This window comes from Pseudorca crassidens, chromosome 14 (genome assembly GCF_039906515.1).
Source record: "Pseudorca crassidens isolate mPseCra1 chromosome 14, mPseCra1.hap1, whole genome shotgun sequence".
Lineage (NCBI taxonomy): Eukaryota > Metazoa > Chordata > Mammalia > Artiodactyla > Delphinidae > Pseudorca > Pseudorca crassidens.
In genome coordinates this window covers 20260688-20278649 of record NC_090309.1, presented here as the reverse complement: position 1 = coordinate 20278649, position 17962 = coordinate 20260688, and the positions used below count along the sequence as shown (strand labels likewise).

The 17962-nt window shown below is 40.2% G+C and overlaps 1 protein-coding gene across 2 annotated transcripts in view; it reads left to right on the top strand.

The window, feature by feature from the left end:
- The window catches only part of CTNNA2 (catenin alpha 2), a 1189124-nt gene that overhangs the window by 427429 nt on the left and 743733 nt on the right, over positions 1-17962 (top strand). For both annotated transcript variants that reach the window (XM_067704543.1, XM_067704544.1), the window contains exon 7: positions 2625-2828. In XM_067704543.1, the coding sequence (XP_067560644.1) occupies positions 2625-2828 (204 nt within the window). The remainder of the gene's footprint in view (positions 1-2624; positions 2829-17962) is intronic.

Below are 17962 nucleotides of genomic sequence, written 5' to 3'. Positions count from 1 at the left end.
TGTTTTTTGTTAACATGGGTTCCCATAAAAGAGTGCTTTGAAAATCAGCAATCCTTATAAAGGAAAGTAGTCTAATTATACTTTGATCAGGTATTTCTTTAATTAGAGTATCAGTATTTAATGCATGTTACATGGTAAAAAAAAAATATATATATATATATTATAAATGCATCATCTGAAAAGCAGTAGATAGAAAGAGAGCAAGAAAGAGAGAGAGAATTCAAATGGATCCCACTGGGAAGAGTCCTTGCAGACAGAATTCTAGTACAGATGGCAGGTGGGGCAGGGCACCTGTGGCCCCCTCTCAGCTTTCCTTTGGGAATCTCACTTGTAAGATATACCCTGCAAAGCCATCCACTGTACTGAGGACTCCATGTGATTTTTTGATACTGTTTGGAAGGTTACTTAGGCACAAGGGACAGAATTTGAGTAATGTTATTCTGAGTTAAGTAAAAATTATCCTTTTCGTAAGATCTAAGAAAGTGCAAATGTGAAGGTAGTCTTTATGCCAAAACCTGCCACAGAATAGCTCATAGGAAGGACCTCACGCATTTGCCTTCTAAACTGAAGAGAGAGCTTCGACCAATGAGTAATTTCCTAGGAAATCCACCATTCCAGTGGACCTCAGACGTGGTCTGTGTTTAGTGGGTGCTTTTTTCTTTTGAAGTCACCACCTGCTTCACGCATTCCTTAGGGCATCATCATTTTGTGCTGAAGAGATCTCCCTGCTGTGGAGATTTGCATTTTAACAACAAGCAGAGAATCAGAGCCACTGATCCTTTTTTTTTTTTTAATAACAAAGTGAATCAGTTATACATATACATATGTTCCCATATCTCTTCCCTCTTGCGTCTCCCTCCCTCCCACCCTCCCTATCCCACCCCTCCAGGCAGTTACAAAGCACCTAGGGGTAAGACAGGAATAAAGCCACTGATACTTTGAGCACAGCTTTCAGCAAATACCTTAGGATATGTTGGAGAGTTACGGCAAGCTATTCCCAGAGAGCATGCTCCGACCTATGTTGTAATAATTAAGCAGCTATTTTATATCCTATTGGGAAAAAAAAATCACACAAGTGTCTTTTATGCTCTTCACCCTCTTTTTAGCACTAAGCACTCTAGTAGGCACATAGTAGGTACTCAGCAGATGGCAGGTGGGCAATGGCATGACTACCTATCATTTGGTTTCCTTATTATATTTGTAGATATGGTAAATTATGCTTTCTAAATATATATGTGTGTGTGTGTGTGTGTGTACACACACACACACACACACACACACACACATACACACATATATATATGATGAACATCAAAGGAAAGAGCAATGGAATGGCAATACCATCAAAGGATCCAAGGGTCAGAAGACCATTTACTCCATCACTACCATGCTGGTTCTTGGACCTCTGAGTGTGCACCTCCAGTGAAGATGAGCGAACCATTAGTGCAGCAGGTCATTCCACTGTGATTAACGTTGTTGGAATGATCTTCCTTGTTTGGAGCAGAGAAGGGGTCCCTAATGAAAACCAGCAATTGGGCAAAGTTGGTGTTGCCTCTCTATTTCCTGCAGTTAGTTACCATACACTTCATCAGTCTCTCCACTCCCTTGACTTGCTGGAAATACTATTCTCCAGGTTCTGCTCTTTTTTTTCGATTTTCCTTTTGATTCTTACCTTTCTGTAAACCTTTGGAAATTGGGATTAACTGGGCCTTCTTAGGCCTGTTCTTGTCCTGTTCACTTTGCTAGTATACCATTCACTGCCTTGTGTCCACGTAGCCCTGATGATTCCCAGATCCTCATACAGGCTGATATATCTGTTGAATTCTGGATGCATATTTCTGTACACCTCTGGACATCACTACCTACATGTTTCCAGGATCCTCAGGCTTAGCAGGGGCAAAACTAAGCATAAACGCTCTGTGACACCTTCCCTTTAGGAAACGTCTCTGTTTTCTCCTTATCTAAGCTCTTTTGGAACATGTTAGCACCTTTATCAGGATACTGTCAGTTAATTGTGACAGATCACACACACATACATGCACACACATTATGAGTCCTTTTCTAGAATGCTAGTTTTTATACAAAATATATTAGCTCCTAGTGGGAAGTCACCTGTACTGTATATGCCTTTTGGATGCTATTTACTCAAGTTTCAGAAGGCATCCTGCCATGGGACTCTCTGCTTCTCTTGAAGGGGATGCATGCTATGTGTGTACCAGTCCTATTGTTGGTTACGTATTATGGTCTAGTCTGGGGCTGTAAAATCTTTCCATAGCCCCACAAAGCGCTACACTGAAATGTGCTTTCCTCAAAGGCTACAAATTTAAAAAAATGTCAAGCCAGTGCCACGATCTCTTTCGAAAACCCTTCCATTGAGATAGCCTTTGCCAAGAACACAGTTTTGAAACAAAGCATGGTGTTTTCTCCCTGAAGATAAGACTCAGGACAAAGTATCTTACGGAAAGTTGAGACTTTGTCAAGGCCACTTTAGAATTTATCCAAGTAGCCCGTTTCTTCTCCACGCAGAGTCTTGTCCTGGCCTCAGAAATTTCTGGTTTAGAAAACAGGGTGCCAAGGCAGCCGCCTCTTCTCTGCTGATTGTTTTTGCACTGTCCTCCTTTCAGAACAAGATCATCCTGGACCCCATGACGTTCAGCGAGGCCCGGTTCCGGCCGTCCCTAGAGGAGCGCCTGGAAAGCATCATCAGCGGTGCGGCTCTCATGGCCGACTCCTCGTGCACCCGCGACGACCGGCGGGAGCGGATCGTGGCCGAGTGCAACGCCGTGCGCCAGGCGCTCCAGGACCTGCTCAGCGAGTACATGAACAACGTAAGTCCCGGGCTCTCAGGCCCGCGCCGCCCTCGGGGGATTCCGGTGCGTGATCTGGTGGCTCTGAGGAAAGCAGGCACAGTTTGGAAAGAGGACAGGTGAAACCCAAGAGCCGCTTTGGGAGCGTCCTGTCTTGATCGCGTGTCGGAATGCATTGGTAGCAGGGAAGAGATTGGTGGAAGAGGTTTCATAGGAAAACTTTGGCTTTTTACTTGAGTGATTTCTGGGTCGTTTTAGTGGCTGCTCTTTATTTAGGTAAGATTTCAGTCGGCAAAAGTAGACGGTGGATGGAAATAACTGAGGTCACACTGAAGTCCTCTACACAGAGCAATTTCAAAGCTAAGGATGGCTGTAGATGGCTAATCTTCATCCCGAAGAGGCATTAGGAATTATAATAGATTTTCAAAAGTTTGGACAGAGTTGGTTAAGGTGGAAACTTCTAACTGCAGTAAAACTTGGGAAAACTTTATTGATTCACTGTGCATTTAGAAATTAGGGAATGTCTCCAAGTTTTCAAATGGCTGTTAGTAACATCTAGTGATATGGCAGCACAGACACCAGCTGTTCTCTCCTACAGGTGTAGAATGTGATACTTCTTGTGTACCTGAAAACTAGATGAAGGAGATGAAGCCATATTCTTTGTTTTGAAAGGCACTGAATTATGTTTGTATTGATTTGCTCTATTCATTCAGCAGAGGTGATGTTGTTGATGCCCAGGGCTTGCATCCATGAATGATCTGAGTTCCTCCTGTCCTGGACTCCTGGGTTTGAGAGAATTCAGCATAAAGTGGAAAAATGTAGTGAGGTCTTGACATTACATGTTGAAGGAATGCCCTGTGTAGGTGTCAGGTAGGGAACGGGGACTCTGAAAATCGGCTCCCAGCCTTTGAAGCCCACCCTGGGTCCTGCTGGAACACCCTGAGGCAAAGCTGAGACAAAGCAGTCAACCCATGTCCTTCCCTCCAGCCTGGTTCTTCTTACCACTCCCATCCCTAACTGACATGTAGGTTCTCAGGTCAAGCCAGGAGTCAGCAGTGCCAGGCACAGAGCTCCTCCTGCCACACCCTCCAGAGAACTTTGATCTAGAAAACAGAAAGATGTAGAATGCCCTCCTCAAAGCCCAAATCTGTTTCCTTCCCATACACCTTCAGATTCTTTGCTTTTGCAAGATTTGCCCATTTTCAGCATGCAAAGAATAAGGTGTGGTTGTCTCACATGGTATTCTTCTGCTTATGAGGACTTCTCTATAGGATCTGGATGGCCAACACTTTCTGTGATTTTGGTCTACGGGTGCTACGCAGGGTACGGCTAGAAATGTCGATCGCCAGTGCCTTCCATCCTGTGTCAATCGTTTTGAATAATGGATTTAACAAAAAAAGAGGGCTTATAAAATCTGGGATTCTGTTTGTTTGTTTTTAACAGAATGGCAACAGGCTAATGATTTATATGTGGAATTTGATTTTATATGAAGGCATGCTGGTATTTCTAGCAATGAAGAATTACTGCCAAAGAAGGAAGTAGAAACTGTGGAGATCAGAGTGATGGTTAAGATCTCAATATAAATAAATCAGAAAAAGAAGGATGTTCCTGTGTTCTTTTAATCACAGAATGTGATTAAAGAAGAATTGATCGAGATGTGACATGTAATTTTCAGTTCGTTGTCTAGAATCCGGTCAAATAGAAGTTTTTCTTTCAGTATAAACTCAAACAGATCATCAGGGCTGATGGATTTTTGTGTTTTATTGACTCCAGGTGCTTGTTTTTCTGTTCACAACCTTGTGATGCAGGAATGTTTTGTATTTTTATTGAAAATTAGGCTTCTACTTTGACACAGTTACAGATAATACGTAGGTGGGTATAGTGCTTAAATTTTAAAGTGTGAAAATTCTGTTCATTTTGAACCACCAGGATCAAAGGCTGAAATAAAACACCTCCTACTGACTTTTTTATAAAGTGTATAAAATTTACTTGGACTTCACACTTCTTTGGTGATTTCAAGATAGAATTGGATGCAGCTAGACCGGCTTCATAATCCCTGTCTAGTGCACTCATTACTACTGCCACAATATCAGTTTATATTTATTTTGATATAGCATCTGTGCCTTACTAAAATGTCTGTTGTAGTTAACAGCAACCAAAACATTAGTCAGTTGTGACTAGGCTGTTATAAGATATTTCATTTTCAATTTTCTAAGCTCTGGACATGAAGGTTTTATCAAGTTATCACTCTGCAGATTTTCATATTAATATGCTAGGCAATATCATTAGGATAAAGAAATAATTAGATTGAGAAGAAAAGATTTTGAAATTGGCATAACTGACACTTCTGTTGAGATTGGGTGCCTTCAGAATGGTATGGCCATAGACAAAACTGACATTTCTGGATTCTAAAAATCACCTGATCAGTTCCTGATGAAGATTCAACTTTTCATGCTCACTTGTAGGTGAAGCTGTTCTAAAATCATACACATCCATGCCAAGTGGTATGAAATGGAGGAAGATGGACATTGGGGAAAAGAGCTATAAACTAAATGATTAGGAGAAAGTTGTCTGCATGGGGTATGAGCCATGTTTTAGCCACATGGATACACTGAGCTCAATAGGGTGTCAGTTGTTTGTTGGATATTTCCACAAGGGTATATTCAGATTAATGAATGTGTGTGTGATTTGAAGATTTAACAAAATCATGCATGTAAAAGAGACTGTGGTTTGAGGAAAAAGGGCTGAGTGAACAGATGCTTGTGACAAAATTTATGATCCCAGAATGTGACAGTGTTAGAAAAGATGGTTGGAATGGTTTTGGGAAAGCCTTCGATGGCCTTAATTATTTTTTATCAAGTTAATGATGTAATCCAGAGAAGGTTCTTAAAAATAATCCTCCTTGAAATCAAACATCATTATTGTACATATGTGAAGACTAATGGGTAGAGAGAGACTCTTTTTCAAAAGGATGTGTGACCTTTGGATTAGTGCCATCAGAGTGGTTTTTGCAGTATTATGCTGAGTACTATAAATAGATCCAAATTATAATGAAGACATAAACGTGTATCTGGAACTTATAATTTTATACAGCTTTCTTTCATTGGCAGTAAAACTACTTTTTCATCAAAAAAAAAATCTTAAAAGTGGCCTCATGACAGGAAACAAGTAAACATGGTATTTTATTGATCAACATTTTGTGATGGATTTGAAGTTAGAATATTGTATTTATTTAGTGGATATGTATTGCATGCCTGCCTACTTTGTGCCTGACACTGTTCTAGGATTCTGGGGATATAGAAGGGAAAAAAATAGACAAACTTCTCTGCTCTCATGGAGTTTACACTCTAGGTTGGGGAGACAGACAATCAATCAATCAATAATCTGAGTAAGAGTTATCTCAGATGGTGATAAGTGAAACAGGGAAATATAAAACCTGTGAGATGGCAGCATGGAGTGTAGTTGTAAGGATGACCTGGTAAAGGTTCACTGAGAAGATGACACTTGGTTAAAGATCTTTCAGAGATGAGGGAGCAGAGAGCACTTGAGGTGGAATGAGAGGCAAGGTCTAGTGCTCATTGACCTTGTGTGAGAAGGTGCCTGAGCTCTTGAGGAACCTTCTTGGGGAGGCTCACAGACTGTTCCAAGTGAGTGGAAGGTAGCAGGTGATGGGGTCTTCAAGGAGACAAGGTGTCAGACTATGTAGGGCCTTGTGCACCATTATTCAGAATTACACTTTTACTTTAATGAAATGGGAGGCCATTGGAGAATGTTGGGCAGAAAATGCCATAATTTAGGTATTGAGGACAGGTCATAGGAGTTCAAAAGGTAAAAAACAAAACAAAACAGGAGGACAGAGGAGGAGAGGAGCCCCTGGAATAATTCATGAAAGGATGGTGGCTTGTGCCAAGAGGTAGCAGTAGTGTAAAGTGCTCAAATTCTAACTATTTATGAACGTAGAATGGACATTGGGCAGTGTGAATGGCAGCTGCAGCTGTATCAGCCGCCCTAGTATGGTATCTTCAGCTTTGATATCTTCATTTCGTTTTGGTTGCACAGAAAATTCTGATTTACTCAGATGTAGTAACACTTGGTAAACAGCTCACTTTGCAATGCCTGGATACTCTGCTAGACAGATTACATTTGAAAAGGGAGTTCAGTAGAAAAATTTTGTTTCAAAAATACCCAAGTATGGTTCACATTCTTATAAATATAAAAGACTAAAAAGATATAATGCTTATTCTAAGTACTAAAACGAAATGCTGAACAATATGGAGATGTGTTAAACCATTACTACCTTCTACACAATTCACTGTTAGGCTTTGGTGAGGAAATGTGATGAGCAGATAGGCCTGGACCTTGTGCGTTTTGGTGCTGAACTGCCTGGTTCAGTTTCATAGACAAAAACACTCTGTGTTGCTCTAGATTGTTCTTTAAAGAGTAATGCACAGCTACAGTTTTCTTAAACAGTTGCACAGTTAGAGATTGTATGCACAATGATGGCAGAGACTAAGGTGGCATAAAGGAATGATTTTCTGGTCTCATCTGTGTTAAAGTGTGGCAGGTTATTTTTTAATTTTACTTTTATGAATAATTAAAATTATATATTTTTATAAAATATTTGAATCTAACTTTTTTTCAAGCCTCTTGAAGCATCTAAGTGAATCCCTGGGGACAGTGTGTAAACCACTAATGTAATGCATGCATTAAAAGCACATGGGGACAAATTGATGTGGGAACATATGTACATATTACAAGTGCCTGAAGGGTCATTGTCACAGCCTTTGCTTTAGGGTGGAATTTAATGTAAAGGGTGTTCCTGATGGAGCCTATTTGTGAGGGGTTAAGGTCTGAAATGAGATCTCAAAGGGTCATTTCCAGCCTGGTTTGGGGCCCATACCCCACCAAGGCTCCAGCATACAACAGTACATGAGGAACATGTAGAGTGATATCCAGGGCCTGGGGAGCTCTGAAAAGAGTGGGCTTCGCACTGTTTTTTTTTGTTGTTGTTGTTTGTTTTTTAATGGTGCAAAAGAAATATATGTTCATTGTAAAGGGTGAAAAACAAAGATAGAAGAAAAAGTTTATTCACAATCTCACTCGCTAAAGATAATCATCTTTGATAATTTTGTACATGTCTTTCCAATGTTTGTAAACTTCTATGAGTGATATATTTATACACACACAGAGACACACATATGTTATGCCTGGAGTTGTAAAAAATGGACTCATTGTAAATGATGACTTGTAATCTATTTTCTTTACTTAATATAGTGTGAATATGTTACCATATTAATAAACATTCTCAAACCTTATGTTGACTAGCTGAATAACATTTTATTATATAAATATGCAATAATTCATTTAGAAGCAATACATTTTGAGAGTATTTTTATATAGCGTATTGGAAAAGATAAGTAGGCAAGACTTCTGGGGCTGGCAGTAGAGAAGAGTGTTTGAGATCCCAAGCAAGACTGAGGAACAGAGTGAGAAGGTGGGGAGAACACGGCTTCCCAGTTTCTGTGCTTAGGGGGCTCCCTGAAAATTTTGTGCAAGGAACGTTTTGTAGGTAAAGAAAATTTAAATGCCTCTGAGGTTCTATTTAAAATTGTCTTAAGTATATTTTTCTGTACTTTCTCAATTTTCTGCATACATTTGATTTTCATTTATCAGAATTTCTGTAAGTTGGCTATGTGTTGTACTGCCGAGAGGGGCTCAGAACATCTAGAGGACAAGTTCAACGGTTAGATTTGACCCAGATCCCAGAGAAGGCATTGAAAGCTTCTGAAGGGAGTGTCATCAGAAAGATAACTTAGTCATAGAAATTGCTATAATGTTGGATTTCTCCAAATGGGAAGGCAGGAGAAAGATGGAGTAGTTGTTATCACATAAGAATAAGGGTAATTGTTGATTAAACATAACATTTGTTTTCAGTATTATCTAGGCCTTCTCATTTCTCTCCCTTCTGTAATCATGTAAAAGAGGGGATGAAACTCACAAAAGCCACTTTGGCCAATTCCGAGTTTCTCTACTAAAAGGTTTGGCTTAAAATAGAGTAGAAAGTAATGTTTAAAAATGCTTGTGGGCTGTTTATGACCTAATGTTGCCTATACCCTCCCCCCACCCCATAACAGCCCTCCATTTTAAGGGGTATCTTAATGGGATTGGTTGCTTCATTCAAGGACAAGAGTTCTAATATCCCAAATTTGGTACCTATGGTGATGTTTTCCTTGCCTTTTCCTTATTTGAAACTTTTCTTTTCCCCCTTTCTACTCTCTGCCTTCAAATATGTTCAGTGCCCACATCTCTATTAATTTTGAAGTTGAAATTCATCTGTGCAATTATGCTTTTCATGTAAAACGTTTGCATCCATGAAGAGACAGTTTTAAAATTCCCTTTGAGTTGCAGGTTCTGGCTCAGGTATTGAAAGAGCACAATTAGTTTACCAGCCTGTTCTCTGAGGTCTAAAACTATCCTTTGAATCTACTCTTCCAGTGGAATATGGTTGGGGTGGGAAGTCATCTGGGTAGTGCATGAGGCCTTCATCCTTGAATTAAGGCATTTGCAATCCTATTTGCCTCTGTTTCCAGGCAGTTTTCAGTGTGACTCATAGAGGTACCCTGAGACTAGTACAGGATCTTCCAAATGTTTAATCTTTTCCTTTCCTTCCGTCTTCTTATATTAATATTGTATTCCTTTGTGTAGTGGGATCTCAAAAAGCCAAGGGAGTGTTGTGGGGGGCATGCAGGCGGAAGTCACTCAGGCACAGGTGGTGGGAGAACGTCCAGCCATGCTGGTGGGACATGTTCCTTGGAAGGAAATAATGCAAGTGAGAGTGTAAGAGATCTTGTGGCAGACCAAGCATCCTACAGAGCATGAGAATGTTCCGAGAGGCTTCAGGAGGAGATCCAGACTGGCAGGTGGTTGGTTGACACTAGAGTAATCTGGGCACAGTCCCACAGTAGCTATGGAGCACAGGTGTAGGTAACATCCATACCTTGTGGGGACATGGCAGGTCTCTTTGGTCTCAAAGGACCCCAGGTGTGGGACTTTATTCCAGTGGGGATTTAGGCCCTTTGAAAAGTACAGCATGCCATACACATGTTTGCTATTACTAATCATCAGCTCATGACATACAGTTAAATGACTTACAGGATCCCAGGACAGATGAGTCTAACCAGACTTGTTTTACTTGGATCATCAAGGTCAATTCGCAGTGCGGTCTCACACATTATCTCCTTGGCCAGGAAAAGTACTTCCTACGTGAAACCCTCCTTTGTTCCCCACTGTGGATAGTTTAGCAGACAGGTAGCCTTACAGACAGGTAGTCTTACCATCAAAATGGGGCTCCCAGTCTAGTTCTATAATGAATTAAGTCTGGGCAATGGAAATCATAACTCCAGGAGCTCACTGGTGACTTCTTTATGGAGGAAAAGCAGTTCTGAGCAATCAGTCTCTCTCTCTCTCTCTCTCTCTCTCTCTCTCTCTCTCTCTTCCCCCCTTCCCTCTCTTTCTTCTTCCCTCCCTCCCTTTTCTTCTCGCTACCACCTTTGTGCCTGGTAGAATTTCTTAAAATTATTTTCAGTGCATGGATGAACTCACAAGAATGTAAGGGAGTTACTCAGAGGTAAGAAATGACAAGAAAACAATAGACTAGAGATAGATCTGCAGATTCCTCCTGGCCTAGACTTTGTTTTTAAATGGTACAATATGTAAAGAACAGGAGGCAAAGTCTGAGGCCCAGCTGGATGGACAGGCAGATTAGGGACCTCAGTGTAAAGCCTGGATTCTCAGATGGTGTCACTACGAGGGCATGAGCTAAGAAAATAAAACTTCCACGCAGAGAGAAGCAATGGAAATACATGCTGTCTTGGCTTCTAAAAAGCAGGAGAGAAGAATCTCTCCTCTGCCACCAAGAATTTCTAACCATGATCTCGAAATCACTCAGTTTTGGGATCAGAATCTATATTTGAGGGTGACCTAAAGTTTACTCAAAATTTCATTTTAAGTCATTCTAGGTGGTGGGTTGCTAGGTACCTGGCAGAAGCAAAGACCAATCCTCTCCAGAGGAATACACTTTAAACACAGGGCTCAAAGAATTTCCACAGATAAAGTTACAAGGAACAGAAATTAGCATTCTAGAATCACTAAAAGCAAAATGAAACAGGCCACTATGATTGACAGTTGGCACAAACAACCAGTTGTAGACCAGAACTACAAGGGCTGAAGATCTGCAATTATTAGACATAGTTTATAAATTATCTTTAAAGAAATTAAAGAGAGCATTGCAAATGTGATCGTGAAACAAGAGAATGGACTGAGCAGCCTTGGAAGGCAGGATTGGAGGTTGTGTGGTGGAGGAACACAGGCTTATCTGAAGGGCCTGGACAGCAGGTTCCTTGTTACCACCAGCCTGGGATAATGAAGAAAGAGACACGGTCATTGAGAGTGTCCGGAGTGGTGCTTCTGGTAACTTCTGGAGCCAGAGCTGGTTATCTCTTGCAGCAACACCTTGGGTAGATATTAATCACCTTATCTACAGTGGATTTCTGTACGGAACTCTTTTTGGTGACAGAAAGAATAGAAAATCTAAAATGAAACGGGAGATGAAAACAAAAATGCACTTTAACAGCAAAATTAAGTCCCATACTTAGAACTCTAGCTAGCTTCTTTCCTTATCAAACATACCCCTTCACTGAGTCCTTGAAAGTTGGTTCTGAATCTTACAAGGTCAATCAATACAATGAGGAACAGCAAGTAACATTATGAGACAGGAAGGGGCTGTCTCTGACTCCGTCAGTGAGTAGAGATGGCTGACAGAGTTGACTGCTGGGTCATCAGATTTGGCCGTTCCAGTTAAGACAGCCTGGACAGCACAATCCGTCAACTGATCTTCTTGGGAGAGACTTTTGGGTATTTCAAGGAAGACCTCACAAAACTGTCAGGGAGAGCAGCAGGCTGTACACCACCACCAAGCCCATGAACCTGGATATACCTTTCCTTTGTGTTTCCAAAGGACGTGGGAAGGCTTCCAAAGATAAGCTCCCAAGGGCCTCCTTGCTTGGGCCTAATGCTGCTGTGAGACCATCCTGAAAATTTCTCTTGATTCATTTAGGAAATTGTTACACTGTAAGAACTGTCTCACTGGTGGTGACACGTCCCTGTGCTTCAGACCCACCGGGATCTTTGCTGCTTTGGCAACTTTGTACTTACCATCTCTCTGGAATGTTCTTCCTTCAACTTTATATGGATGGCCTTTCTTTCAAATTTTAGTTTGATTATGTTGTTCTTAGTCATCTCAGTATATTAATTTCTGTTATAGCATCTGCCAACCTCTGAAATTACAGCAGCTCTTTGTGCTGTTATTGTCTGCTCCACTGGAATTTAAGCTCCCATGAGAGGGATCTTGTCTTATTCACAATCCCCAGGATCTAGCCTGGAATAGTAAATACATATTTTCGGAATAAATAAATGACTTCTCTCTCATCATCTTCTTTTGATAATCATAATCACAATCATAATTATCATCATCAGAAGAAAAAGAATAAGAAGAAGGAGAAGGGGGGTGGGACAGAGAAGGAAAAGCAGCAGAGGAATTAGCAACATATAACGCATAGATTTTGAGTCTTTTGAATCCCATGTTTTGGAACATAATGATTCAAGTGTTTTTTCAGCTTCATCTACCTAGATAAACCTATAAGTAAATTAACTAAAGTTAACTATTCTTGGCTTCTTCATGACTCACTTTGAGGTGCCCAGACAACTCCCTACAGTTAAAGCTATAGTTAAGGCCCCCATCAATTCTTTCTAGAAAAGCCTAAAATGATCCTGTGACTATCAGTAGAGAAAAACGTGATATGAAGCGTGCCGCTTGCTTTTCAGTTCCAAGAGCTCCACCAAGCAGCTCACTCTTTACGTGGGCCTCTCACTGTTGTGGCCTCTCCCATTGCGGAGCACAGGCTCCGGACGCGCAGGCTCAGCAGCCATGGCTCACAGGCCCAGTCGCTCCGCGGCATGTGGGATCTTCCCGGACCGGGGCACAAACCCATGTACCCTGTGTCGGCAGGCAGACTCTCAACCACTGCGCCACCAGGGAAGCCCACAGCTCACTCTTAATTCTTCCATTTTAAGTGTGTCCTGCAGGGTGACCTGTCTGGGCTTAAGTTCTAGGGGATGTATGGTAAGGTCTGGGAGGAGCTGGGCCATTTTTAGGTCTGCAGAATTCTGCAGGCTGGACTAGGAACTTCGGAAATTACTTAACTCATCCCTGCCTAGAAGGCACAAAGAGCTTGTATATGTACCTAAGAGAGAAATCAATACAAGAAAAGCATCATAATTCACCTGTTGAAAACTAGACACTCTCTTTCCAGAGGCCCAGCCCAGACTACAGAATCACAGTTTCCTGCAGAGTGGGTTGATAATATCTACATTTAGCAAGTACCCCAAGTGATTTCTATGAACAGGCAAGTTAGGGAACCCTTGATGTCATAAGTTCAAGAGTCAATTTAATACAGAATGGGTTTAAAATGGGTTTTCTTTTTGTGAATGAGGATACTTTTGTAAGAAAGCAGCAAGTGTAATATCTCCTGGGAAATCTTATTGAGCTGTATATTACTCAGCCTGGACATTCAGGATTTCAGAGGAGACTTGTGAAGCTGTATGGCTAATCTTCTTAGAAATAGGCAAAGCTGAGCCAGGCTGTCACCCGTGAGCTATTAATTGAAGGGTAGCTTTTTTTTTTTTTTTCCCCAAAGCGCACCTCCCTCAAACACACCTCTTCCAATACATTACTCCCCCATCTGTAAAAAGATAATTTATCATCCTTGGAAGGACTCTGATCTCAGTAAGTGCCAGAATTAAAATATGCAGTTTCACAGATTACTCAAAATCTTCTTTGTTAACAACGGCTTCATTGCTGACTTCAGTTTCTAGTAATTCTGTAGGTTGGGTTGCAGCTAACAGATTAACAGCATTAACCACGAGCTTTGCCTTTGCCAGTTCACACGTTGAATTGGGCTTTTGCTCTGGGTCCTTTTGGGGACTATTTTAGGGTACTGTTTCCACGAGGAAGCCACATTTTACCTGCCTGTCCTATGGATTCTTAGATCTGCCTACATATCAGAACGACATAGGGAGATTTTGAAAAACGCATGTTCCAGGGCCCTACCAGTTCTAAAACAGCAGAATCTCCAGGGATGGAGCTTGAGATTCTGTATTTTAGCAAGTCTCCCAAGGGATTCTCATTCCTCCAGCCATTGTTACCAGCCTTGGATTAGCCCAGCATGGCGGAATCACCCAGCTTAATCAGTATCATCACATTCAGGGAGAGGTACCATATTTTCCTCTTCCTTGGTTTTCTCAATAATGTTTTCAAACTGTTATTTATCATTATTAATCTTCACCCCCCAAATCCTCTTCCTCCACCCCCACCTTGGAACCAGTGCACACATTTGCAGACATTTGCATTTCCTTTCCCTTTTCCCCCTAATGTGCCTCAAGAACAACATTGGCATGTTCTGTGAATTTCATCTCAATACAAAGAAGAAGAAGAAGACGATATTGGCCTTTTTTTTAATTCAATGTGCATACTTGGGGGTTAGGAGGAATCAGTTAAGTGTCCTGCAACCTGGTGGCTGATTTCACACTTTTGATCCCTGCAAAACAGACACACAAATCTTTTGGGAAAGGCGTTTTTTTCTCTGTATCTGTGAGACATTTAAAAATAATAACAACTCTCCAAACTTCATCCTATCTTATATATTGCACCTTTTCTCATCATTGGCCTAATTTTATGCTTGTTATCTTTTCTGTTTGCTCTCTGTCCCTACTCTTTCAGTTTTTCTTCTACCATTTGTAAAGCCTATAAAACCTTTCCTTGCTTTTTTTTTTTTTTAGAATTGTCGAAGGATCCCCATCCATTTTCTTAAAGCCCTTGTTTTCTGATTTCAGGCCATTTAAATGAAAATGAGCAGCAAGATATCTGCAAAAAATCAAATGGTTAAGGACATTTTCAAGGTAATGTAGATAGAACTGAAATTGGAATTCAGGTCTTCCGGTTTCTTTATGGCCATTCTTTGATCCTTTTCATTACTTCATGTTTTATATTGGATTTTTGATATTCTCCTTTTCTCCATTTAAAGCCCTGTACCATGCATGACTCATCTTTCCCCTAACATTCTTTTTGATTTCTCAGGGTTAGTTGGACAGTAGACTGCAAACAAATCTTCCTTTTCCAAGCATCTATAGAACATACCAGAACCCTGTCAGAACCCCAGATAAAAAGCAGACAAGAGCAGCCTTGTGGGACAGCCACCGGAATTCCTTCTGAAGGGGCAAAAAGGAGCCTTTGTTGGCAGAAGGAAGGTGTTAAGGGAGCAGACAATTGAATCTGTTTTTTTTTTCAACAGTGTAGCTTCTCCTGGCTTCAGTCTCTAGGTAGAGATTGTGTACCTTGTAGGAGGCAACAGCAGAGGCAATAACCAGACAAGCCAGCATTAGCATGTGCATTTGCCCATAACTGCCCACCGACGTGGTGGTTCTGTTCTTGATTAACCATGTCTGTCCTAAGACCCGCCTTTTACCTTTTACCTTTTTCTGAAAATAAACTTCTGGTTGCCAGCAGCTTGGATTAGGAGAGAGGATCTAAGGGTCTAACTGCTTTTTAAGTGGAGTTTCAAGCAATCGTCTTGCTTTTAACCTCACCATTTTCCCTCCTTTCCTCCAAAAGAAGCTGAAGCCTCAAATATCTGTTGTCTTTGAGGGTGTTGCAGCCTGAATTGGGCTGTTCTGAGCTTTCCCCCATTGCTGGCTTGGAAGTCAGCTTTCTCAGACCTGCTAAATGAGTTAGCACACTTGCCTCTCAGAATATTGCTGTGGCCATTTTCTCCTATTTTCTTTGCCCTTTGGATTGAGACCTTTAAAAGAAAATTGCTCTATGGTCATTGTGATGGGTTTTCAGAAAAGAACAGTGATAAATGTGTGTATTACATCTGCCATCTGAGCCATACCTTACTTTTATTTTAAGGAAGATTACATGTTCCTTCCATACTTATGTCCAGAGTCCGTGTTGTTTTGCACCCTAACTTGACCAAGGAGATGAATGGAGCTAAGATGGTCAAAGCACATTTTCAAAGTGAGCTGAGAGTTTTGGATAAAAGTAGAGGTGAGACATAATGTTTGGAATAAAGCTTAGATGGGGAATCTATTTCATCCAGACGCTCTGCTATATTTCAGTGTCATACTATTCCTAACAAAAGCATTATAGATATTGGTTCCAATTTAGACCTTGAAGAAAATGTGGTTGTGAATACCTATCTTTGGAGTTTACATAGGGTAATTATAGAAGCAGAGCATTTATCACATGATGATGAAGAATCGTTCAGAAACTTTCCTTGTTTTTATGTCTGCTTGATGATATATTCTTCTTAGTTATTGACTGATAGCAGTTGCACAGATGATACCATAATATGATCCGCAGCATCGTGTTAAGGGAGAATTAAGACCAATGTTAGTATCTCAGTCATTTTCTTAGAATTGATTAATTTTAATTGATTCTTCCAAAATATTGAGTCACCAACTTTATTCACTGAAGCGTCTTTGTAAATGGAGTATTTTCATAAATCCCTTTGCTTTCTAAAAGTTACTTAAGTCATTTAAGTTTATCTTTTGTATTATTAGCTTTTTCCCCCTTTGATGCTATTTTATACATGACTCTGGCACATACGTTTTCATATCCTTAGAGCTTTTATTACGCATATGGCTTAATGATTCAGTTTATAAACAGCCACACCGATATTTTTATCAACTCATATTGTTGTATAAAATCCACACCCAGCTGTTAAAGACCATGGTAAGAGAAGGAAACGTGGGGTATTTAACATTCCAGACAGACATTGGAGTTCTTGTGGTATATCCCTAATATATTGTGATTATTAGCATGACACCTGATTAAATTTTCCCTGCAAAATAAATACACCCATCAAATGATTCTCACTAAACCAAAGATGATTGACTAGCAAATCATATGTAGTTTGACATGTGTCTATACCTTTAAAGAGTAAGAAAAAACAAAAACTACTTAATTGTTTTATTAGTTTTGAGACTGCATTTCCTGGAGCCCTAGATGGTTCAGGGACCCCAGGAGCGGGTGTGCTAAGAATGAGTGTGACTTGGTTACCTCCACTCTACCTGGTCCCATACTTACTTCTTCCTGAGAAGCCCTAGAATTCAATATTTGGTTTTCATATAAAATTTAATTTGGAAAAACAACAGATCTCATTGGTAAGACAGATTTAAAAAATAATGAGACTTTTGTCTGAAGTAACCAGATAATTGACAGGAAAGTTAATTGTAAAGCATGACTTATTTAGGTATCTGGCCAATCTGTGATTATAATTATAGATCTGAAAATTATGATAAATAGAGAAGCCCAGCTCTTAGCACATTGGCAGGCATGAACTGAAATATCCAGATGAATACAAATTCAGAGCTCTTCAGCACATTCCGGCTGTTAAGTATAAAGTTGACCCAAATAAGTGAGACTGGGTTGGGCCACCTCTCTCTCTTGGCCCTGAGTTTCTCAGCAGCTCCTGGTGCGATCTGCCCCTCCATGGAGCTTCCCTCATGACTCAGCACAGACTCTATGCCATGCCCTTTAAGCCAAGAACAGCACACGAATTACAAAGTATGATACCAAAACTCTTGGCACTCATCATTTTCTTTAGAGATTGTCGTGATTTTCAGTTTTTAGAATAGCATAAACATAATATCTGCAGCAGAAATAAGTTAAAATATTCTAAAATATCTCCATAAAACATTTTATTTATCTTCATTATAGTGTGTCATTTTCTTTCATAATAGCTACAGATGAATTGGAGGCTAATTCTTACACTATAATGATAAATTGAATTATACCAATTCAGTTTAGCAGAATTAATGCTTACTCACTTGCTGGGTAAATCAATCTATTCATTTTTTTAACACGAAAAGGAAATAATAATTAATAAGTGTAAGGATAATATTGTAAATTTATAGAAAGTTATTACAGTAACTGAAAATATTTGCTGTAGAGCTGCCTCCTGGCAAGCATGAGGGCAATTTTATTTCTTTAAAGAGAAAATTTAGATTGAACGAATTTATTTATTTATTATTTATTT